The sequence below is a fragment of the Kwoniella newhampshirensis genome, chromosome 1, assembly GCF_039105145.1.
Source record: "Kwoniella newhampshirensis strain CBS 13917 chromosome 1, whole genome shotgun sequence".
Lineage (NCBI taxonomy): Eukaryota > Fungi > Basidiomycota > Tremellomycetes > Tremellales > Cryptococcaceae > Kwoniella > Kwoniella newhampshirensis.
In genome coordinates, this window is record NC_089955.1 from 928,738 (window position 1) to 950,369 (window position 21,632).

Sequence of the window (21,632 nt, forward strand, 5' to 3'; positions counted from 1 at the left end):
GAGTGGAACGATGACCCGTGCTTGTGACGATGAATGCTGTCCGGTGTTGAGCTGAAGATGACTCGGGAGTGAGAGGAAGGTTCAGGAGTGATGAGAGACGTCTTGTACACAGCCTGAGGGAAAAGGGGGTCGTCGAAGAAAGACGATGATGAGATGGGAAGATGCTGACGACGTTTGTCGGTCTGTTATTCGCATCTCGTTTTTATCAAACAATAATGTACAACCACCCTCAATCCTCATTCTTTTCTTCACCTGATCAGATTCTTCAGTAGGTCATCCCTTGCATAGTGTCCGATGGGGTCGAAATCAAGCTTCGCTCCAGCTAAAGAAGAAATATCGAGCTATACGTATGCATGCAGTTTAGCGGACTCTCTCTCTCTTTTGTCACACACCTCCACTCACATCTGCAAACACAATCCCTTCCTTATCCCAAAGCGGTCCTGCGAGTATCTCACCCAACGGGCCGATGATGCAGCTGCCCCCTCGACACCATACACCGCTGTCTACTCCATGAGATGGGTAGTCTTCTGGAAAGTCTTGAGAGGTGTGATATTGGTTGGCTGGCCGGTCAGCACCCGTCGCGTCGATGGAGCAACTCACCAGAGATCACAAAGCACCTCCCTTCCTGAGCGATATGTTGCATGGACGGTAGCCAAGTGGTTCGGCCATCGGCAGTGGGAGCAGTGTATCTGATCAAGTCAGCTTCGCCCATCTCGAAAATGCTTTGAACCTACATCTCCACACCTTTCTGATAGAGTACATAACGGGCGAGAGGCATGTAGTCTGAGATCAGCGATGAATGATCGCTTGATCACTTACTTTCCCAGCAGATGAGCCCTCCTATTCGACCAACTGCTGTGGGGACGACCGGGAGATTGTCTGTCTGTGTGTGGTCTTTGTTGGTGCTTTCGCCTTGGGACCAGACGACTCTCTCTGCGGCTGTAGGTTGAAGCTTCCTGTGCTTTGATAAGAGAACTCCGGTCGGACTGAACAAGACACTGGTGCACCAGAGTGTAGCGCCGACCAGCGATCTCTCTATGATACCGACAGACAGGTACTTGACAGTCAGCCGAGTTCGTCAAGATGGGCACCTACCACTGCGTTCTTACGAGCAATGTGACACAATTGCACGAACGCCCAATACTCATCAACGACCGAGTTGTTGTCATCAGCCAACCAGTCCTTGTCTTGAGCATCCGCAGGTATCTTGACGCTCGCCTATCCCAGTCAGTTTCCGTCCGCTGACATATGCGCTCACCGATACATAACGGGAATACCACTCTCGATTTTCAGCTGTCCTCGCGCCGATACGAAAGTCGAGATGACGAGGGTAACCGCCAAGGAATGCTTCTGGGAAGAGGACCAACTGAGCCCCACCCTGCTTGGCCTCCACAACGAGGTGTTGGAGTTTCTCCACGGACGCTTTCAAGTCAAATGCAACCGAGGCCGCTTGCACAGCGGCCACTCTCACCGAGGTTCCTTGTTCCATCATATATGGACTTTAAGAGAACGGTCCTGCATTTCCATGTAGAGAAAGGGGGAAAGAAGACAAGGCCAGTCTTTGTAGCAGGTGGGAGATGTGAGGTGGAGGCAGAACAGCAGCAACAATACAAAACAACTCGGGTCACTTTTTCCTGCCTTCTTCCAACCTTCTCTCGTCGTTGCGCCTCGAGAACCGTTCATGAGACTGTTCGTGAGACTGTTCAGTACAAGCGCAAGGCGGATGTCTCCCTCGATCCCTCTCAGCAACGTCGAATCGACTTTTGTGACTCTACTAGATGATTTTGCCAGGCGGCTCGACCCTCCAGTCGAATGTCGCATCGCCGGTGGATGGGTCAGAGACAAGGTAGGTCGCACGAGGTACGACCGTCATTGACAGATGCAGCTCCTGTCACTTCCTTCCAATGACCTCGACATAGCACTCTCAATCCCATCCGGCCACACTTTCGCTGTCGAGTTTGTCGACTACCTAAAGACCAAAGATATCCCGACAGGGTCTGTGGGTAAAGTCGCAGCAAACCCAGAACAGAGTAAACATCTAGAGACGGGCACCACGAGAATATTAGGCTTGGACTGTGACTTTGTGGGGTTGAGAAGCGAGACGTATGCCGATAGTAGAATACCTCAGATCGTGAGTTTCACCGACACGGATACAGCTAAAACCTCAGCGACCTGGCACTCCGTTTGAGGATGCTTCCCGACGAGATCTGACCATCAACGCTCTGTTCTACAACGTCCATACGAAAGAGGTGGAGGATCACACACGGAGAGGGCTGTCCGACCTCGAAAACAGAATAGCATGTACTCCCTTACCGCCACGACAAACATTCCAGGATGATCCACTTCGCATAATACGCTGCGTCAGGTTCGCTAGTCGCTTCAGCCTCAGTATCACGGACGAGGTCGTGGACGCGATCAAAGACGATGATGTAAAGGTGAGTCTAATTGTACGAACGGGGCTGATGTGCAGATTGGAATCTCAACCAAAGTCTCCAAGGAGAGAATCGGGATAGAAGTCACTAAAATGCTTCATCCTGACCCGCTGCGCGCGATGTCCCTCATCGATTCTTTGGGCTTGCACCCGTCGATATTCCACTGCGAGGTTGATCCACCCCGACAAGAAGCTTTTGCCTCGGCGCAGATTCTTTCGCACGTCTCCAAGATATTCGTTAGCGATGACGCCTTGTGGTTAGCGACCGCCGCCACCCCCTTCCGAGATGTCAGAGTTCAGAGGAAGGGCAAGGACACGCCGGCCGTGTCTGCAGTGATCAGTGAAGGACTGAAAGTACGTCTTGTGTCCACACTAAGCTGTGCTGACCAGAAAGCTCTCTACCGAAGCGAAAGACTCGGTGACGAACTTGTTTGAAGCGACACGACTCATCAATCCGGAAGCTACTCAACGATCAGACATCGGGACTTGCCTCCAACATCCCGCCGTGCGACCATGGGAGAGGTCTATGACATGGGCAGTAGTGATGGAGATATTGCCCTCATGGAACGGCGAATGGGGTCACGTTGCGGACGCAGTGGTAGAAAAGTATCAGGCCTTCAGAGATAGGATCATTACCCTTGGTCTGCCGCATGCCATCGACCAGCCCTTGCTTTTGAATGTGAGTGTAAGGTCGGAGATGTTCCCTGACGACGTCCAGGGAACGGAAATACAAAACCTCTTGTCTATCAAACCCTCACCGTTGCTTCACACCATCAGACAAGCTATCAACGTGTGGCAGCTGGATCATGCGGAGGGGACCAAGGAAGAATGTCAGGCGTGGCTGCTAGCGCAGTGGACAGGAGAATCGAGGACCGAATGGGAACGAGTTTCGCGACCCATGAAGTCTGTAAAAGGGGAAAAGGTCAAAGGGGAGAAGCGCAAACGCTGAAGCATCGTCTCCGGGTGTCACCAGTCGAGGTGTCTTATCCTCCCAAAAGTACACAGTCATCGTATAACCAAGCATGCCCATCACTTGTACAAGGGAAAATGGCGTGCCTCAAAATCGTATCTGGTTGACTGTTAGGCGCGTCAAGCTGAAAACAGTGGAATACCACCTCTCTGCTTTCTCAGTTTGGATCTTCTCGCCTTCTCAATCGTCTCTCGCTCCCTCAGACTCGAACCATTGCCCATCCACCTCGCGATCAGATCAGAGTCTCACGTCATGGGAGCCAAAGCACAGGTCCTAAGAGATATACGCAAGAGATTGTCAGCCGAACAGTTTGAAGTCCAAAGGCGAGCTTACCTCTATGTCGCTCGTAACACCACACTCCCCGCAACCGTCCGACACAAAGCTCAACTAGGCCTCAACGCACTCAACGGAGGAGAAGGTCGGTTAGGAGCGGTCAAAAGCAGATGCTGGGAGACTGGTCGAGCGAGGGGTGAGCTGAACACGCTTGAAAAATACCACTCTGCAACCTGCGCTAATTTTTCGCTCCAGGTGTGATGTCAAAATTCGGTCTATGTCGAGTGAGTTTATGTGATCCCATCGGCGCTGACTTGTTCAGTTCCAATTCAGACTCAAGGCTCTCAACGGCGAGCTTCCCGGTGTTCAAAAATCAAGTTGGTGAAACGGAATGCATCTTTTTTTTTGTTGTACTTGGTCCTCTTGTCCCAGGACTAATCGCAATGCTCCTGAACACACAATATCGAGCCAGCGCTCGCCTTGTGATCGTCATGATCGTTGGCGCATGTCTTCAGTTCAGAGCCTGCACTACCGATAATGCTGCTGTCACGCTGACGCTTATCAATGGTGTGAGGACATAAGACAGGACGATAGTCTTTGCGACCGCAGTTTCTGTACTTTCACCCGCATCCGACATTTCGACAATCTTCGATCAGCACTGAATACAAAGCGCAAACTCACTGCCGCCAACGTCAAAGCAGGTGGCCCAACAGGTGCGATCATCATGACAAAGTCCTGGACATTCTGTCAGCCGTCTTTTCGTACTGCACAACTCACCAAGACCGGATCATCCAGGATTCTCGATCCCGCTGCTTTGCGGACTCCATACACAACGCTAATCGAGATCACCGCCATGACCAGGAAACGGAAAATGAAGAGAAAAAGTAGAGGAAATGTCGGTGGTCGCGAACCCTTCTTCGACCTGAGATGTGCTCCGAGCACGAACATCTGAAGCACAGTGTATAGACTCCCAAGGTTGGACATGCTCTCGGCGAACCTGATGTGGAGGCCGTCAGCGGTCTTTCCTCCTCAAGATTGAACTCACGGGCTCAGGAAGCCCTTCTTGTCAAACAGCCAGCCGCGTAAGAAGGGTATGAGACCAGCGACGACCGCAGCTAAGCCTCCGTACATTGGCGGATTCATGAATGCCGCCAAGTGTTTGCGTATCACCGTTAAAACTTTCCATCCTCGCCTCCCTCCTTCCTTGACCTGACCGAGTAGCGGGGCTGATTCCTGAGGATACGGATCGATCTCGGGGTAAGATGGTGCCATGAGAGCCTGCTTGAGAGCGTGAGGTGACTCTGAATAAGACCAGGGGTGAGATATCTCAAGGGGATGACCCTTCATCATGCCTTGAGTCAGCGCCACGCCAGGATAGTGCACTCACTCGGTCCAAAGGTGAAACGGGTCAGATTGCAGACCAATGCATTGATGAGCAGGTAAACTCTGCCTCGACTGAGCACTTGATCCAGGTCGTCATCCCCAATGAGAGGGGCAAGCGTTCCGTTCTTGCCAAGCGAGGTGAGAAGGAGTAAGGGCAAGGAGGTGGCCTGGCATTAGCTCCGTGTCCGATTGATTCCACGCACATTATTAAACACCATACAAGGGCTGTTCATCAGCGGACGATCGGCAGTGAAGCACTCACACCACCCATTGAGGCATCTTGAACAAGACTACAGCAGCGACGCCAGCTATCCAGGAGATGAGCTGAAAGAAAAGGGAGTACACGATGATAATCCAGTCTGTCGTCAGCTCACCCTCGATGGCCCACCACTTACAATCCTTCAGATTAGACCACGATGCCAGTGGCCCTATCTCAGAGAACAGTAACGCTGGAAGGAAGATCGTCACACACAGATGGGAGACATTCTACCATAATGTAAGCATCATGATTGCCTCTGCCAGATACTCACCCCTTCGCCAGCTTCGGAGAGCAGGTTGATTTTCCGCGAGTAATAACCGTAGACAAGTACAAGTATCACGGACACTGCAGCTTCGACGGCCGACCATGTCGTGGACAAGATCTCAGATGCGTTTTGCAGCATCCTGGAGAGATGATTGAGGCAAGAGGCTGAAAGGTAACGATCACTCTCTCTTCTTTCGCGATGACTTGACTATGAATAGACGGGTTATCAATTGATCATCTATCCATCCTTCCATGACATCATTCAATCCACTGGAGGTGCATCTGATGGACCTTCCTTATTTTTCCAGTTCCTCCTTCACTTTGATCATCACCGACCGCTTCACATGCAATCTGGTAGCGCTTCTGGTCCGTTTCAGCTCTGTCTTCATGATGGAGCTGTCGTCCAGTGTCCTTTTCACAGGAGAGACCAGCTCAGTGACGGAGGATTCTGTCTGCGCGGTCTTCTCCTTCTTCACTCTGACCTGTGCTTGAGGAAGGTCCGCTGCGAACATGACGGCTTGACACCATCCACCCATGGGACCCCATTTCTCAGACAAGAAAGCCTGCGTTTCCTCGTAGACTTGTTTGGACATTGGCTTGTTCCTCAATCTTGAAGGGAAGGAAGGATGCCGAGTTGCGATAGCTGTGAGGTGAGTGTCTATTGGGATGAGAAAGGGCTACACCATTAGCCCTCGATTAGCTTCGTGTCACCTACCTTGTCCATGCACATGAGCATGACACAGTCTGCAACTTTTCTTCCGACTCCTTTCAGGGCGATCAGTTTTTCTCGGACGACTTCGACGTCCAAGTCTCTCCAACTCAACAGACCGGTCTCGATACGCCCAGGCTCGTCTCCGAATTCTGCTAACAGCGATTGCAGAGTCGATTCGATGAATGATGCACGGTACCCGAAACCCATGTCTCTGAGCAAGGCTTCCAGCTTGATTGGGACCTGATGAGGAGCAGGGAATAGATGATGGATAGTGTGACCGTGTCCAGAGGGATGTGCGAGGGTGAGAACCGGGGGAGAGAACGCCTCTGAAAAGCGGTGAAGCAGAGATGTGATTCGGGGGATGTGGTTGTTTGTCGATGTGATGAAGCTATCTGTCAGCGCAGATCACGCACAAGGAGGACTCACGCTATCAGACACTCCCAAGGATCTTGCCTAAGCACTCGCACCCCTACGGCTCTCCCATCCACCTCGACCTTGCCAAAGAGGGCAGGATCTCTTGCCCGCCAACCGTCATATAGACCTTCGAGATCGGGTTGAGTTCTCAGGTGAAAATAATCGTCAAGCCATGCTCGTGTCAATCCTCGCTCCTTGTCAAGCTCAGCATCCTCTTGGCTGCCATGAACGGCAGTGTAATACAGATGTGTGGACGTTTGGCGCAGACACACCACGCGTGGAGGATGATTGACAGCTCGCGCGAACTCCTCTCCAGGTAAAGATTGCGATGATGTTGGAAGCGTGTGTCGGTGCCAAAGAAACGATTGACCGACCGGTAGAGTGTTGGCGAGCATGAGGTTCTTTGGGCTGATCGGTATGGCACTCCAACCTGAAGGGAAAGGGGGCCTAGACATTGTGAACATGTGGAAACGTTGCTATGTGATGCTGAAAAAGAACAACATTCATCTCGTCTTGCTTCTGTATCTTCACTCTGTCATTCACATCACGCTTCATCACACGTTTCTTGTTCCGTACCTATCACACTGCTACTCATACTCCGAGCATGGATTCTAGTGACAGTCTCGCCATTGCCTTGGATCGTCTAAAGTTCTACGCAAGGGACGCGCTGCTTACAATAACCCAAGTGAGTGAGCGAGCGATTTATCCTTGTCATTGCTGAATATCGACATCCTCGCTCAGTGTATCTGCAAGCCGTGAGTTCAGCTTGTTGACGGCACTGACCCTCGGAGAGATGCGACTCTCAAGATCAATGGCAGGTCATACAAGATAGAGAAACTGCTGGGAGAAGGTGGATTCTCGTTTGTTTACCTGATCAGTGACTTGTCGTCGGGGAGACTGTACGCCTTGAAGAAAATCTTGGTGACGTCGGGACAGGAAGGGGTCAAAGAGGCTATGCGAGAGGTGGAAGCCTATCGACGATTCCGACACCCGAACATCATAAGGATATTGGACTCAGCAGTGGTACAAGATGAAGGAGGGGACGGCAAGATCATCTACCTGTGAGCTCAACTCCCAACGCGACTTCACTGATCGCAGGTTCCTTCCGTACTACCCTCGGGGCAATCTCCAAGACGCGATCGCGTCTTCATCTGTCACAGGAAGCCGAATGCCAGAACGAAAGCTCTTGGAGCTATTCCATGGCACATGCTTAGCGTGAGTCTTAGGTCAAAGTCTCGTGACTGACCTTGTAGTGTTCGAGCGATGCATCAATATCGATTGCCAGCTGTCTCAGCGTCGTATCCTCCGCCAAATCGGGAGGAAGATCCTCTGGTCTCGGAGCCCGTCTTTGACCGTGATGAAGAACTGGTGGAGGCAGTGCAGGGGGAGACGATACCTTATGCGCATCGAGATATCAAACCAGCGTACGTCCCGAGTGTTGTCATCTGTCGCTGACAAGTAGAAACATCATGATAGCGGATGATGGCAGTCCGATTTTGATGGATTTCGGTTCTACAATCAAGTGAGCTACACCGTCCTGAATAACGTGACTGACAGATAGAGCCCGAATCAACGTCCAGACAAGGCAGCAAGCGTTGCTGGAGCAGGTGAGCATATGAGCGTCGGAAAGATCTAATTGCAAGTAGGACATTGCGGCAGAGCACTCGTCCATGCCGTATCGTGCACCTGAGCTGTTCGACGTCAAGACAGGCAGGAAGCTTGATGAGAAGGTGGACATTTGGGTGAGTCTAAATGCATCGATTCTGACTGACGACCAGTCCCTTGGCTGTACTCTCTTTGCGCTCGCGTACGGTCACTCGCCCTTTGAAGTCGACGGTACATCGATTGCCATGGCCGTCGGTAGTGGCAGATATCGTCACCCCGCCGGCTACTCTCAAAAGTTTGTCTCCCTTATCGACGCCATGCTGGTAGTGGATCCAGACCAAAGACCGGACATTCAAGAGGTGAGCAGATAACAATCTTACAAGGCTAAGATATCTAGGTGATCGATCAGACAGAAGAAGCCCTCAGAACTGTCTAGGCATCGGTCTATGGTTCACCACCTCCATTTCCGCTGATCGTCTCATCATCGCCATGTGGTCATCCATCATCATCATCGTTGCCTGTCGCACATCCCCCCCGGGTTGGGTCAACGGAAGCGGTCGAAACATAGGCGGTGATAACCGCACGTTGGAGATTGCTCGCACATTAGGGTAGGGTAGCCAGTATGGATGGACTTTTGACTGCGATCATGAGCGTTTGCCACGCTGATCCGTACTCACGTGCGCTCTTTGCGCTACCCATTGGCGCCAACTGACTTCTGGGCAGATGCACGGCGGCCTGTACAGGGGATGGTGGAGAGGCGGTTGGGAGAACCGAGGTCTCGCAGGGACGGCGGGAGTAGGCGATGTGAAAGGAAACGGTCGTGGTGCCGATTGAGTAGTGGACCTTCGCGCTGGTGTAGTCATGTTGCTCTTCCGGACATCGACAAGAAAACTGTCATACCGCTCCTTCCCCTCTGGTTCCGCAAGCGTCTCGTACGCGTCTGATGTATCAGCCCGAAACACACTCGAATATACCCACTCTGTATGCGTTGAAAAGCCGCTTTTGCTCCTGGATCAAAATTTTTGTCTGGATGATACTGCGCCGCTTGTCTGAGGTACGCTTTGCGTACTGAACAACCGTCAGCACGGAAGACTTTCTGACCAGCTCACTTTCTGCAGGCGAAGCATTTTCGTCCACTCCAAGTATCTCGTAGTAGGTCTCTCCTTCGTCCTGCATAGCTGTCCTCACCCAAACAACCTTGAGTTTGAATTGAGACAAGAAAACTGGGCTTGAGGCGAGAAGGGTATCGCAACAAGCACGGATGTTTGTTGATGAGTGAAGGGCACGTTGGATGTCCGCAGTAGAACAAGTGCATGGAACGCCCTCCCTTTGTTTGCATCGTTCACCGATCGCACACAAGGCGCAATAGCACACACACATAAACATACACAACCACAACAATATATACAGTCTATATACCTGTGTATCTCATCATTCAATGGCCGTTCATCCCACAACCTGACTTCCCCAAATGAACGCTCGATCTTCCTCCTTGATTCGGGTACCATCACTACCAGCAATTTCCAACTCTTCCAATCGCGCACGTAGCTGTTTATCAGCGACATCTACCCTGAGAAACTCACCTCTAAATTCTCTCTTTCCAGTCTTTCTGATCGCATCGTAGCCTGCTCTAGCAGACCGACAAACAGAGAGAGGTCTTTTTTCGGCGGAGAAGTCGGGGCGGCTGTCGTAGGGGAGGCGAGATGTTCGCCTAGCTTGGTGGTCGGGATCCTGCGTTCCAAAACACTTAACGGTCTCAGCATAACACGTTGACAAGAACCAACCTGATCTTTTGCGTTGCCAACCGCGACTCCTCCTTCGTCTTTCGCAGTTTTCGTTCAAGCTGAATGCAAGTCAGCCCCTACTCCAAGAATGCTCATGTACTTCATAACACTTGGCTCTCCACGTCTCCGCCTCGGTCTGCGCCTCTTTACACTGTCGAACATCTCCATCCCTGTTACGCTGTCAGCGAATATAAAGTCCTCAAGGACTCACCATAAGCGCTGTGATTCTGTGAGCTGAGTAATCCTGGTTTCATAGTCAGATATGTGTCGGATCTTCGGTTCCGCTTCCGTCAATTGATTTTGTAGTTTAAATCGCCTGGCCGTCAGCGAATGACAACATTTTCACACATACTCGTTCTTCACAACAGCCAGCTCCTCTTGCTGACTCCTGATTGCCGCTCGAGCTTCGCTAAGATCTCCCCGTATCCGAGCAGCTTCACTCTGCCATGTAGCTTTCTCCTCTCGAAATGAGCCCACCTTCTCTCGGAGTTGGCCTTGCCACTTGAGGTGTCTCTGTTGAGCCTGAGAAGCATCGGTCCGCGCTTGGGAGAGCTCCAACGTGAGAGCTCCGATCTGCTTTGTTTGCTCTTTGAGGCGATTTACCTGGTAGATCAGCGATGATAGCGCGCACTTGCACTCACAAAGCTATGAATCTCAGCCTCGTCATTATTCAGACGCAGGGAACTCTTATGCAAACGACCGATATCTGCTGAATCAGCTCGGCAAGGGCTTCCGACACTCACGGTGGAGATATTGCTTTCGCACACGGCTGGTGAACTTCGCTTCCAAACGCAATAGCTCGTTCTCTCTTTCAAGGCGGAGAGGGTCGACTGATCGTTCGACCGTACTGGGCACCCGCTCTTCCTCATCCATCAGACTGAACCGCGAAATTCCCGGCTGATCGGCATTGGCGAGGGCTCGCGACCTAGCCGTAAATTCTGAGGGATCGATTTTGTCCCAACGCGTGTTGTCGGCCAGTTCAGCGGTTGAAGTGAAAACAACCAGAGACGGATGCAATCGGAACTCTCTAATGAGAGGTACAATCCGTGTGGCCAGCAAATCAGACCCCCATACATCGGTCCATTCCAGCGCGTAAAGCGTTGGGACGCTTTTGCCCTGGATATACGAAGCGGGATCTCGAGTGAAAGCGATGACGTTTGAGGGCCAAGCACCGTAAAGTGCGATGAGGTAGGACTGAGCGATAGTGTGAGGTCTGAGATGGTCTGGTGGCTCTATATCGGGCTCTGCGGAGGATTGAGCGACAAGCCAACCTATTTGCGGATTGGGGACCGGGGTCCGTGTATAGCCGTCACCGCCCCCTGCTCCGTCGTCGATAAACGGTCGATCTCGCCAAGATATGACCCGGCCTAACACGATGGCCATGATGGGGACTTTGGACGTGAGTGCCTGTGGCGCATAAGGTATGATCTCTAAAAGAAGTCGCAGGCTGATGCTGAACAGCAGGTTACCGGTGTCCAAAATGAGACTTCTTAAGAGCAGGTCCAGTATGGGATGGGACGCGAGCTTCGCCATGTTCGTGGTGGAAGCTGCCTCTGTCGTGTCGTATGGAACGTCAAGCAGGGCCTCTATCAACAGTCGGACCAGAGACAACCGGAGTCTTGGCTCGCCAAAATGGTCCGCACATGCATGAAGAAAAGCCTGGCATCAATAGGCAGTTCGAACGACGGAGCTCACCTCAAAACTGAGTCTGCTCCACTGAATCATGACATCGTGCAGTCGAGGTCGTTGTGCGGACGCTTCGGACAATGCCTGGAACCACTCTCCTGCGGGAAATATCCCTTGAGACAGCGCGGAGCTGGAATACCGCACGATCGCCTTTCTACCCGTTGAAGGCTCGTCCTCATCATTGACCCAAGCGAGAGAAGTTGCCGAGAATGCAGTTCGAGGAGGTATCAGGGAAGCGGCTTGAAGTATACAATGCCTTGATGAGGCAGAGGGATTCTCTGCTGCTAATGCCAGCAGAGCGTCGGCGAAGACAGACCTATCTTGCTCCTGCAAGTGAGGTTCGGGAAGGGTTGACAGATCTTGAGGGAAGGATCGCAACTGCTCCAGATCTGAGCAAGAGAAGGAGTATGATCGTCAGCGTCATTCCATGGACCGCAGACGTGACTTACAGCCATCCATGCTTGTGTTGATTGCGAAGCATGAGAGACGAAGAGGTAAAATTCTCACCGTCATGCATGTGTCAGTTTGAATCGTCTCGGAATGAAGTCGGGTGCAGTGTACATCATGTAATCAGAATTGTTTTCCCACGATCGTCTCATTCATACCCCTAAACGCGAGTGTCCTTTTCTGGTGCAGATCTCCCCTCTGTCCAACTCACATCACCCTCAACAGCTCCCCAAGATGCTAGGCTGCAGCAGCTGTGGTGTGTGATTTTTACTCTGTCTGGATCCTGCACAAAGTGCTCAGGCAAACTCATTGGTGAGTCCTGTCTGTCATCCCATTGGTAGAACTTGGCTCTACAAACATTTGCTGACACGAGATCTGCCTTAGAGCGTATCACACCCTTCACCTCCTCACACAGAAAAGGCAGTACTGACAGATGGGCCAAGAAGTGAGTGGGAGGAAGTAGGCAGAAATGCTTGTGGTGCGGCTGGAGACTCCAATTGTTCCCTTTTGTGGTTCAATGGTTAATGGCCGGTTACATTGCCATTGTGACAGTGATTGTCACAACGGTCAATATGGCCTCAGTCAATGAGCCCTATCACACAATGGGACAGTACAATATGGGGATAATGAGGAGAACGAGAATAGCGAGGATAACAAGAATAGTGAGGATAATGAGAATAGCAAGGAACTCAACACAGATATCTAGAGGGGCTTGTTGCAGCTCTAGATAGACTGAGGTACCACAGTGATATCATTGAACGAAGGGCAAGGTACTAGGTATGACTTCCAATCAAGAAATCACTAAGGAAAGACTAGAACAATGAGAGCTGAGTTGATGTGTATATATCTCACCACTGTACTCAATCCACCAAGGTGCATAGAGCATCGATCAACTTCCTCCTGTTTCTATTGTTCACCTGTAGCACCCTTTAGCTTGGGCTTTGGTGTGTATATTGACCTGTGCTTGAAGATATTGAAAATATCGAGAGGTTCTACCTAACGATGCACTATTCGTGGTTGTGGCAGAATGGCCGTCATGACACTTTGCCCCCCTTATGGTCAAACCCTGGCCAGACAAGGATAACTTGGTAAGATATGGGAGACATCGCAAGGACGAGGAAAACATTGGGGAATGTGCACGGGCATCAGAAGCGGGAGTGTGTGTGGAAAGGAGGGAAACTGTCGGTGCTAGAAGCAAAGATTCAACAGTATTGTATGACACAGAAGAAAACTCAGAGCGTAACTCAACTTCTAAGGCAGTAGTATGCCATTCTTCATCCGAGTATCATTCCTATCCCTCACAACAACTGGAAACCTCCTCAAGACGCCTTGACCAGCAAGCCCCCCCCAGGCATAAGTCAGGAAGCACCACATGCACATGATGCGGCAAATACTAATCGGACAACAGGAACAAGCATGAGAATCCAAGCTGCTAGTGGGCAGTTGAGTGTAATGGGCCATCTGTCATGGAGCTAGAATATTCGTTGTTCAGCTCACAAGGCCAAGAAGGAAAAGCCTACTATTGTTGATGTGCTTGTGATTTCAAACAAGTCAGGCAACATTGGCAAGACTCAGGCTAAGTTGTGTTCTGACTTGAGGGTTCACTGATGAGAACAGCCAAGTACATGCTGGTCGATGTATCAAGGTTATTCAGAATGAGAAGATTCAAAGGTACTACGGTAGGACAAAAATCTAGAATCAATGGGGAACTTTTTTCTTCTTCTACTATGTTGATGTATATAACACCAACCATTCAACCAGAGGTCTTCTGATTCAACATTCCCAACCGGGGAACCCAAGTTTGTGCTGCAACAATCCCCCATATTTGTATGTACCAGTACATTATTCCCCTATGTAGGCAATGAAACCCTTGAAAACGCAAGGGACTTAGCGCTGAATACGAGAATAGCTCGATCGCCATCACCAACAAGGGAGACTGCTGCTACCCCCCAACAACTACTTCTCCTGCCTGCCCCACCAATTGTACCTGCACCACCTGCCCCGGAAGACCCAATGTCTCCATCTCATTGTAGCTCAAGCCTATCCCCCCCTCCAGACAAAAATACACAAGGAGAAGGTGAATGGATGCCCAGCAACATGGACATCCCGCCAGAGATGGATCTTGACTACCATCCAGAGTGTGACAAGGATATTGAGGGAAATGGCAAAGAGATTGGTTGGGATGAGGAGGATATTTGTTAAGACCCTGTCGACTTGAACATGGAGGATGACACTGGTGAGCACAACAACATATTGATTTGGGAGACTCAGCAAACAAAACCATAGAGCCAATGAACCCGAGAGCGATGAAGATGTCCCAAGAAGAGGACCACCTCAATCTCCTTCCCCCCAAGGGCATCGTCCATCTTCTCTCCGATCTCCAAGGACGCCCCTCTCCATTCTCTAAGGACACCCCAGCAACAAACCAGAACTTCCTCCACTCCTGGTACTTGATTGACACCCGGCAGACCTCAAAAGCCAAAGAATACGGACAGGAGCATGGCTGTCATTCTCATGAGTGATTTGACACCAATGAACAATCCCGCAAGAACCTAGCTAATTGTGAACACAGAGGCACCATCCTAGTGCAGTCCCTCAACCAAGCCCTGCAAGAAGTGCCGGAAAAGAAATTTTGTGTGTCTGGGTCCTCCCACACCAGATTCCAAGTGTTATACTTGCCTTTTCCAATCCTGCTCTCACAAGGCAAGTGCAGGGAAGGGCTATGAGGGTTACAATGAGGGTTACAATGAGGGTGAGCTATGGCTTTGCCTGATTCACCACATGGAGTTTGCGCGAAACACCATCGGTCCTACCTGTCACTACACTACTGTTGAGGCTTGTAGGATCACGCGTCTCTTGGGTATTCCAATGAACCAAGGTCACCGGCAAGTTCAATGGAGAGGAAGAGCAAGGCCCGACCAACTCCTCTCAGCTGTAGGTCTTTCCCTGGATTGTACATATGATTGACTATGCATTCCAGGTACCGTGGTCCTAGAAAGAGAAACATGTCACATGAGCAGAATTGTGGGCTCACTAATGAATCTAAACACAGGAATATATTGGACTCCATTCAAAAGGGAATAAATATGACGCACCTCCGACCATACTGCAGCAGCTCACCAAGCTACAATATTCTGAAAATATGGTAATAATAATAGCAACCAGAACAGGAAAAAGGAAGAATGGAGCGAGAAATGGTGCAGCATCCACCACGTAGCAACACACAACACGGTCAACTGCTCTCAGAGCATCTCAACGCAATAAATGGCGACATAATAGTTGCATCCTCAGAGAAAAGAAAAGAAGAAGAAGAGAAAGTTAGATCTGCAGATAGCTAGGTATGGTACCGCAGTAGCGCTGTGTTAGTGTTGTAGCTGTTACGTAAGCGACTGATCATTCAATTCCCACACTCCTCCTTGATCAGATCGCCATTGGATACGAAGTAAGCTACAAAGTTGAGAGAAAGTGTGGGAGGGCAAGGACTTTGTAAGGAGGTCTGCTAAATTATCCGCAGAGAGGACATGTGAGAGGGAGATTGAATTATCTTGAACCTTTTCTCTTACAAAATGATGACACATGGCTATGTGCCTGGATCGTTCGTGATTGACTGGATTCTTTGCAAGTGCAATCCATTGAGTAAACGAAGAGAAGCATGACCAAGTCCTAGTTGTAGATTGTCCAAAAGGCGTCAAAGCCAGGTTGCTTGACGTGCCGCATCGGCTGATGCCATGTATTCTGCCTCTGTAGTTGAAAGATCAACAGTCGGTTGCCTTCTAGACTTCCAGGCTACTATTCCGCCATGAATCTTGAATACATATCCAGTGGTTGATCTTTGGGTCTTTAAGTCACCACCCCAGTCTGCATCCACATAACCAAGTGCTATTTGCTTGCTAGAGTCGCCATCGATGGCGAGGCAGAGGTCTGAGGTGCCACAGATATAGCGCAGACAGTGTTTTGCTGCTTGCCGGTGTTTTTCATTCCACTTGCTGATGAATCTTGTTAAAACTCCGGCTGCGTGCCAGAGATCAGGTTGAGAGACAGTAGAGGCGTAGAGGATGGAACCAACTGCCTGTGGAAATGGACAATGGCGTGCCTCATCATGTTCGAGGTCAGTTGCTGGTAATGCCTTGAAATTGCTGGGCAGAGGATTCTTTGCTGGGTGTCATGACGGCCATTCCGCCACGACCACGAATAAGCCATTATTACGTAAACCCTCTTGATATCTTCGACTTCTTCGATATCTTCGAGCACAACTCGATATACTCGCCGAAGACCGAGTTAAAGGGGGCTGCAGGTGAACGATAGAAACAGGAGGAAGTTGATCGATGTTCTACGCATCCTGGCGGATGGATCAGTGGAGATATATATGTACATGGTCTTAGTTCTCGTTGTTCTAGTCTTTCTCTAGCGATTTCTCGATTGAAAGTCATACCTAGTACCTTGCTCATCGTTCAACGATATCACTGTGGTACCTCAGTCTATCTAGAACTGTTACGAGCCCTTCTAGATATCCGTGTCAAGTCCCTCGCCATCCTCGTTATCCTCGTTATCCTCGTTCTCGTCGTTTCCTCATAGTATACTGTCTCGTTGTGTGATAGGGCTCATTGACTGAGGCCACATTGACCATCGTGACACTGGGTTACAACTTGACATATCAAATCGATCCAGTATGGTGTCCGTGTAGTGTTGCTGGGAGATATAGAGCTTGTTCTGATCTCGTTTGCGGTGTATGTTGAAGCCAAGGAAGTAACCAGCTGGTCCAGAATCAGAACACTCAAATTTTGCATTGAGCACCCTTTTGAAGTCGTCCAAGGCAGATCAAGAGTTGCAAGCAATGAGTTGATCATCCACATGTAACGAGAGCATGAGTACTTCCCCCTCACGCCGTCAGACATAAAAGCAGGGATCTGCTTGGGTAAGTTCCAACCCTTGTGATTTAAGCCAGAGATCCAGTGCTTTATTGAAGCAGCAGGGAGATTGTTTTAGACCGTACAGTGACTTGCAGAGTCGTAATACCTCGTTTGCCGGTATATCACTGCCTTCTGGCGCTTCCAGGTATATCGTTTCTTCTAGATCGCCATTGAGGAAAGCTGCTTTGATGTCTCGACAGACTTGATCACATTCAAGGTTGTAGTAATTGACCAGTGCCAGAAACACTCAAATTGAATCTTTGTGAGCTACTGCCGCAAATAGCTCATTAAAGTCAACACCCTCACTTTGAGAGAAGCCTTTGGCAAACCATCATGCTTTGGATGCTGCTGCCTTGCCGGTTTTGCCATCAATTTTCCGTGTGTAAACCCATCTTGCTTTGAGTATTCAACTTGCCAAATGTCGATCCACAATATTTCCAGACCTTGTATTTCTCCATCTTTGCTAATTCCTCTTTGATTGCCGCTCTCCATTGCTCCCCCTCGCCCGAGCTCACCGCTTCTTGGTATAATTGAGGTGCTGAGGCGGTTGATGCTGCTAGTGCTGCCATTGCCAGACTTCCCCTTGTGCTTGGGTCATTAGTAAGGCCAATAGAATCTTCTGAATGGTTCAAAACATTACCTCCATCTCGTATGTCCTGTGCCCATACATCCAGTGCCGCTGTTGTTTCAGCAAGGCGCGCTGAGGACTGACCGGTAGGAGTTTTGCAATGGGGTTTGGTGTTGGCGCCAAATCCTTAATTGAGATGGTAGCGGTATTGTCCAATCTATGACCGTCTTTTGATGGTGTTACCCGTAGTGTTGTGGTTGCTGCAATAATTTGGTCCAAATTACTATCAAATATAGAATCTCGCACTATCTTCTTGTGCTCGGAGTCATAGACTCGATAGTCTGCTGTGCTGCTGTTGTGTGCGTAGTCCGTAAACCTGCCTTCCCGATATCCGACCTCCAGGTTGTTGTGATCTCTGAAGAATACTTTTGTCCCAAATGCATGTTGCCGGTTCGTTTTTAGTTTCTTGCTGTACCATATCTCAAACTGAACAAGTTTAAGGTGCACAGTTGTGAGAGAACGCCATGTCCAATGCTGCTTCCGCCCAAAATGTTGCTGGTCAGCCCCGTTTGTTGTAGTACCGTCCGTACACCGTTGAGAATAGTAAGAGTGGGACCATAAAGTGTTCGATGCCTTGTTCTTGCATAATGTTCTTGCTCGTCCAGAGATGAATTCGCCACCATTGTCTGATCTGATCACTTTAACCTTATACTTGATTTGATTTTCTGCTAAAGTAATCAAGCTTTTCGGTGCTTGTAGGGCGTCCCACCTGCGTTTTTAACAGTGTGAGATGGATGCGCCGTGTGTAATCATTATGAGGAAGTAGCGAGCACCACCTCTGGAAGTGTTACGATCCTGCACAAACACCTATTAGTTCATCAAAACGGTTCAGTCTGGTTTATTCCACATTCTCTTATCTATTCCTCATTTGGGTCATAACTATCGGTTGCATTTCTAGCGCTGATATCTCGAGCTACATTTCCAACCTGATATTACGTACAATATTTTAGCGCTACTTTTCAGGCCGTAATTTCAGCGCTGAATACTCGGTTTGTTCCCTGAAAAATCTTTGTTTTTTCAAGCAGCCCTTCTGGGCAGCTTTATGACGATCCCCCCAACGATCAAAATATCTGCATACCTTACCAAAATACTCTCCCTCCACAAAAGTATCAGTAGTTGTCATACCTCTGGCTAGGAAGACACCTATCAATGATACCAGAGTAGTCCTCATAGCTAGCCCATGATCTTCCTAGTTACACACCACTCGTCTGTGACCTTACACAAGTCTACGGATTACCTTTCTAATTCAAGCGTACGCGGTCCTAGTATCCCTTCCGGACGGGTCGTAACACCTGCCGCGGTACCGTACTTAGCTATCCGCAGATCTACTTTGTCTTCTTCTGCTTTCTCTGAGCATGCAATTGTTATCTCAACAAATATGCACGTCCCTTGTCCCATGTCTTCAAATTTGGTTCAATTTTGGAAACTTGAGTCCAACGTCTTTTTCTGACGTTCGGCACAGTTCGGATGTGATCGTCCGATTTGGTTGTTGTTCCGTTTTGCCATCTTGGAGATCACCCTTAAACCCGGGTTGTTGATATCTTGTCAAGTCCCAAAGGTTGTTTGAAGGTTGTTCGTAACTTCGGTGAAGTTCGTTGCAGTTCAAGATGGTTTGGTCAAGTTATGAAGTGTTCTGAGATATGATCGTGACATGGAATTGAACGATCATGTGTCTTGTGGGCATCCGGCAGTAGTCGGCCAGGTTACGAGTCGTACTGAGATGTGACTGTGATGGGCTTTTTATGCCTTCCACGGACCCATAAAGAGATCGTGTCTGAAATATGGAAAGTATAATGAGTACCTGTTTCGACCTGTCCCTGGAAGTTCTCTAGAGAGCATCCGTGACACCTTTATGTGGGAAGTGGCAGCAAAGCGGTAAGCCGTAAGCGACTGATCATTGAGTTCCGCTTTCTACCCGCATTGGAATCGTGAGTGATTTGCTGGGCATAGACTCCGTTACATGTGAGAGAGTCACGCAGACAGCTTCATAAGGTGAAAGGCATTCAATTAGACAGGATCCGATTGAAACGACGGCAACCGGGATTGGCTCCATTCATAATGCATTTACGTGCTAACATTAAGCTTTCCAAAGCGAGATAGCGTTGGGCCCGCCACAAATGTCGGACGACGATCCTCCGCAAGCCATATTACATTGGTTCGACCGACTTAAGATGGAGGCGCCATTGGCAAACGAGTGCCCACAGTAGCACTCCGTGCCGTATTCTACACCGGCGTATTTGTACCCAGCACTGGAGCAGAAAGAAGTGCAGATCTCAATTGTCATATTGTCATTAACCTTGGAAGCACCCGAAAGAGCTCGACCGGAGACCTAGGTCTACATCAGCGTCATCCAGCGACGACGGCGAAAACAACTCACCTCCTGAATACATCCAGAGGCAGCAAAATTGTTGACAACGTTCAAATTTTGGGCAAGAGAAGGGTTTTGATAGAGTTTTGGAACCACCGCAATAGGATGCGTCGTCGCCGGAACAAAGCATGTTACAAGTGCTAGAAGGGAGAGAGAGGGAGGCTCCGTTCGAGAGAGAGTCCGCACAATAGCACTCGTTGGCGTATTCAAGACCGGCGTATTGGAAACCTTTGCTTTGACAGTAAGCCAAGCAAGTGCCAACGGTCATTGCCCCAGACGATATGGATGCTGAATCCAGAGCTCGGCCATTGGAGCCCTCAGAAACGCAAGTAATTGAAGCGGGGAACCAACCGGAGGGCAGGCTGATGACCTTGGAAGTCAAATCAGATGACAGGGTCGAGCGAGCGGAGTCAGCGACGAAAAGCGTAAGTGCCGAACTGCCACCACATATCGCGGAGGCAACGCCTGAGCAGGACATGTCGCATTTGGACCCCGAGTTTGTCGAAGCTCCGTTGGTAAGAATGTTACCACAATAACACTCATCGGAGTATTCAAGACCGGCAATGGTATACCCCGCGTTGCCACAGAAAGAGACACACATCTCCCAAGTCATCGCCGAGGAAGTGCTAGACTCTCCGACCAGAGCCCGACCGGTAAGGCCTTCGGCAATGCATTGAGTAGCAGCCCTTGACCAACCTGAAGGGACGGTGGGTGTGGGTGCAGGTGCGACCGAAGTGACTGTTGGGGAGGTGGATACTTCTGACGCGGCGATGGTTGAGGCTGAGCTGGCCGGGGCGGGGGTAGAGGCAGGTGCAATGGATTGCGCGGCAGAGGGCGCCAGTGCGTTGGTGTAATGGAACATCCAGAGTCGGAAATCGCCCCCACAATTCTCAGCACTGTTCCCGGCACAGGACTCGTTACATTCGCTGGCGGCTGTTCCGGCGCCAGCACTGTATTCACCATATGAGATGCCGTTGACGCAAAAGCATTGCGTACCATACTCCAGACCGGCGTACGTGTAACCCTGACGATCATTTAGCTTGTTTTTCTGAAGACTCCGAGCAGGATGCTCACTTTAGACAGACAAGTGCTGGCGCACAATTCCTGGGTCATCGAAGTATCTGAGAATTGGTAGCCGTTGAGGGCTCGTTCCCAATAATCAATGAGACATCCATTTTCTACCCAGCGAAGATTGGAATCACGTTGAACCTCGGTTGGTCGCGCTCGGACCAGGACGAACAAGGTAGTGACGCCAAAGAAAAGGGAAGAGGGACTGAACATTGTGACCAAGAGAGTAGTCGGAAGAGTAAAAGTCTAACTAGGTTTGACGGCTTTGCGAGGTTAGTCGAAGAATTGGGTATAGGGGAAATCCCCTCCTCCTTCTCCAGCGTTGGCCCATGTATATATGATTGTTTTTCATGACGTTCAGTCCACAGACGCGAAAAGCAAATGTATACCGCCTATTCAAGGCTCTGTGTGGCTCTGCTGCCTTGCTCGT

General features: G+C 50.0%; 11 protein-coding genes across 11 annotated transcripts; 3 read left to right on the plus strand and 8 right to left on the minus strand.

The window, feature by feature from the left end:
• Positions 1 to 248: 248 nt before the first annotated feature.
• Positions 249 to 778, minus strand: IAR55_000346 (uncharacterized protein; the record flags this gene model as incomplete). The annotated part of the gene is made up of 4 exons (XM_066943482.1): positions 249 to 341; positions 403 to 536; positions 601 to 689; positions 735 to 778. The coding sequence occupies 4 exons, from the start codon at positions 776 to 778 to the stop codon at positions 249 to 251; spliced, it is 360 nt and encodes a 119-aa protein (XP_066806024.1).
• A 287-nt stretch (positions 779 to 1,065) lies between these two features.
• On the minus strand, positions 1,066 to 1,489 carry IAR55_000347 (uncharacterized protein; the record flags this gene model as incomplete). The annotated part of the gene is made up of 2 exons (XM_066943483.1): positions 1,066 to 1,206; positions 1,259 to 1,489. The coding sequence occupies 2 exons, from the start codon at positions 1,487 to 1,489 to the stop codon at positions 1,066 to 1,068; spliced, it is 372 nt and encodes a 123-aa protein (XP_066806025.1).
• Positions 1,490 to 1,723: 234 nt separating this feature from the next.
• IAR55_000348 (uncharacterized protein) lies at positions 1,724 to 3,380 on the plus strand (the record flags this gene model as incomplete). The annotated part of the gene is made up of 4 exons (XM_066943484.1): positions 1,724 to 1,846; positions 1,976 to 2,131; positions 2,471 to 2,764; positions 2,826 to 3,380. The coding sequence occupies 4 exons, from the start codon at positions 1,724 to 1,726 to the stop codon at positions 3,378 to 3,380; spliced, it is 1,128 nt and encodes a 375-aa protein (XP_066806026.1).
• Positions 3,381 to 3,653: 273 nt separating this feature from the next.
• IAR55_000349 (mitochondrial 37S ribosomal protein uS14m) lies at positions 3,654 to 4,059 on the plus strand (the record flags this gene model as incomplete). Its single annotated transcript, XM_066943485.1, has 3 exons — positions 3,654 to 3,870; positions 3,930 to 3,958; positions 4,015 to 4,059. 3 exons carry the CDS (start codon positions 3,654 to 3,656, stop codon positions 4,057 to 4,059), a joined length of 291 nt encoding a protein of 96 aa, XP_066806027.1.
• A 126-nt stretch (positions 4,060 to 4,185) lies between these two features.
• IAR55_000350 (uncharacterized protein) lies at positions 4,186 to 5,719 on the minus strand (the record flags this gene model as incomplete). Its single annotated transcript, XM_066943486.1, has 8 exons — positions 4,186 to 4,269; positions 4,356 to 4,409; positions 4,452 to 4,671; positions 4,720 to 4,975; positions 5,062 to 5,224; positions 5,320 to 5,336; positions 5,432 to 5,543; positions 5,588 to 5,719. The coding sequence occupies 8 exons, from the start codon at positions 5,717 to 5,719 to the stop codon at positions 4,186 to 4,188; spliced, it is 1,038 nt and encodes a 345-aa protein (XP_066806028.1).
• A 157-nt stretch (positions 5,720 to 5,876) lies between these two features.
• IAR55_000351 (uncharacterized protein) lies at positions 5,877 to 6,173 on the minus strand (the record flags this gene model as incomplete). Its single annotated transcript, XM_066943487.1, has 1 exon — positions 5,877 to 6,173. One exon carries the CDS (start codon positions 6,171 to 6,173, stop codon positions 5,877 to 5,879), a length of 297 nt encoding a protein of 98 aa, XP_066806029.1.
• Positions 6,174 to 6,265: 92 nt separating this feature from the next.
• IAR55_000352 (uncharacterized protein) lies at positions 6,266 to 7,161 on the minus strand (the record flags this gene model as incomplete). Its single annotated transcript, XM_066943488.1, has 2 exons — positions 6,266 to 6,503; positions 6,719 to 7,161. The coding sequence occupies 2 exons, from the start codon at positions 7,159 to 7,161 to the stop codon at positions 6,266 to 6,268; spliced, it is 681 nt and encodes a 226-aa protein (XP_066806030.1).
• Positions 7,162 to 7,310: 149 nt separating this feature from the next.
• IAR55_000353 (uncharacterized protein) lies at positions 7,311 to 8,747 on the plus strand (the record flags this gene model as incomplete). The annotated part of the gene is made up of 7 exons (XM_066943489.1): positions 7,311 to 7,391; positions 7,448 to 7,461; positions 7,525 to 7,767; positions 7,960 to 8,130; positions 8,268 to 8,313; positions 8,485 to 8,670; positions 8,721 to 8,747. The coding sequence occupies 7 exons, from the start codon at positions 7,311 to 7,313 to the stop codon at positions 8,745 to 8,747; spliced, it is 768 nt and encodes a 255-aa protein (XP_066806031.1).
• Positions 8,748 to 10,437: 1,690 nt separating this feature from the next.
• On the minus strand, positions 10,438 to 11,628 carry IAR55_000354 (uncharacterized protein; the record flags this gene model as incomplete). The annotated part of the gene is made up of 2 exons (XM_066943490.1): positions 10,438 to 10,682; positions 10,839 to 11,628. 2 exons carry the CDS (start codon positions 11,626 to 11,628, stop codon positions 10,438 to 10,440), a joined length of 1,035 nt encoding a protein of 344 aa, XP_066806032.1.
• A 132-nt stretch (positions 11,629 to 11,760) lies between these two features.
• IAR55_000355 (uncharacterized protein) lies at positions 11,761 to 12,240 on the minus strand (the record flags this gene model as incomplete). The annotated part of the gene is made up of 2 exons (XM_066943491.1): positions 11,761 to 12,170; positions 12,231 to 12,240. The coding sequence occupies 2 exons, from the start codon at positions 12,238 to 12,240 to the stop codon at positions 11,761 to 11,763; spliced, it is 420 nt and encodes a 139-aa protein (XP_066806033.1).
• A 7,603-nt stretch (positions 12,241 to 19,843) lies between these two features.
• On the minus strand, positions 19,844 to 21,415 carry IAR55_000356 (uncharacterized protein; the record flags this gene model as incomplete). Its single annotated transcript, XM_066943492.1, has 4 exons — positions 19,844 to 20,095; positions 20,144 to 20,274; positions 20,321 to 21,158; positions 21,209 to 21,415. 4 exons carry the CDS (start codon positions 21,413 to 21,415, stop codon positions 19,844 to 19,846), a joined length of 1,428 nt encoding a protein of 475 aa, XP_066806034.1.
• Positions 21,416 to 21,632: the final 217 nt, after the last annotated feature.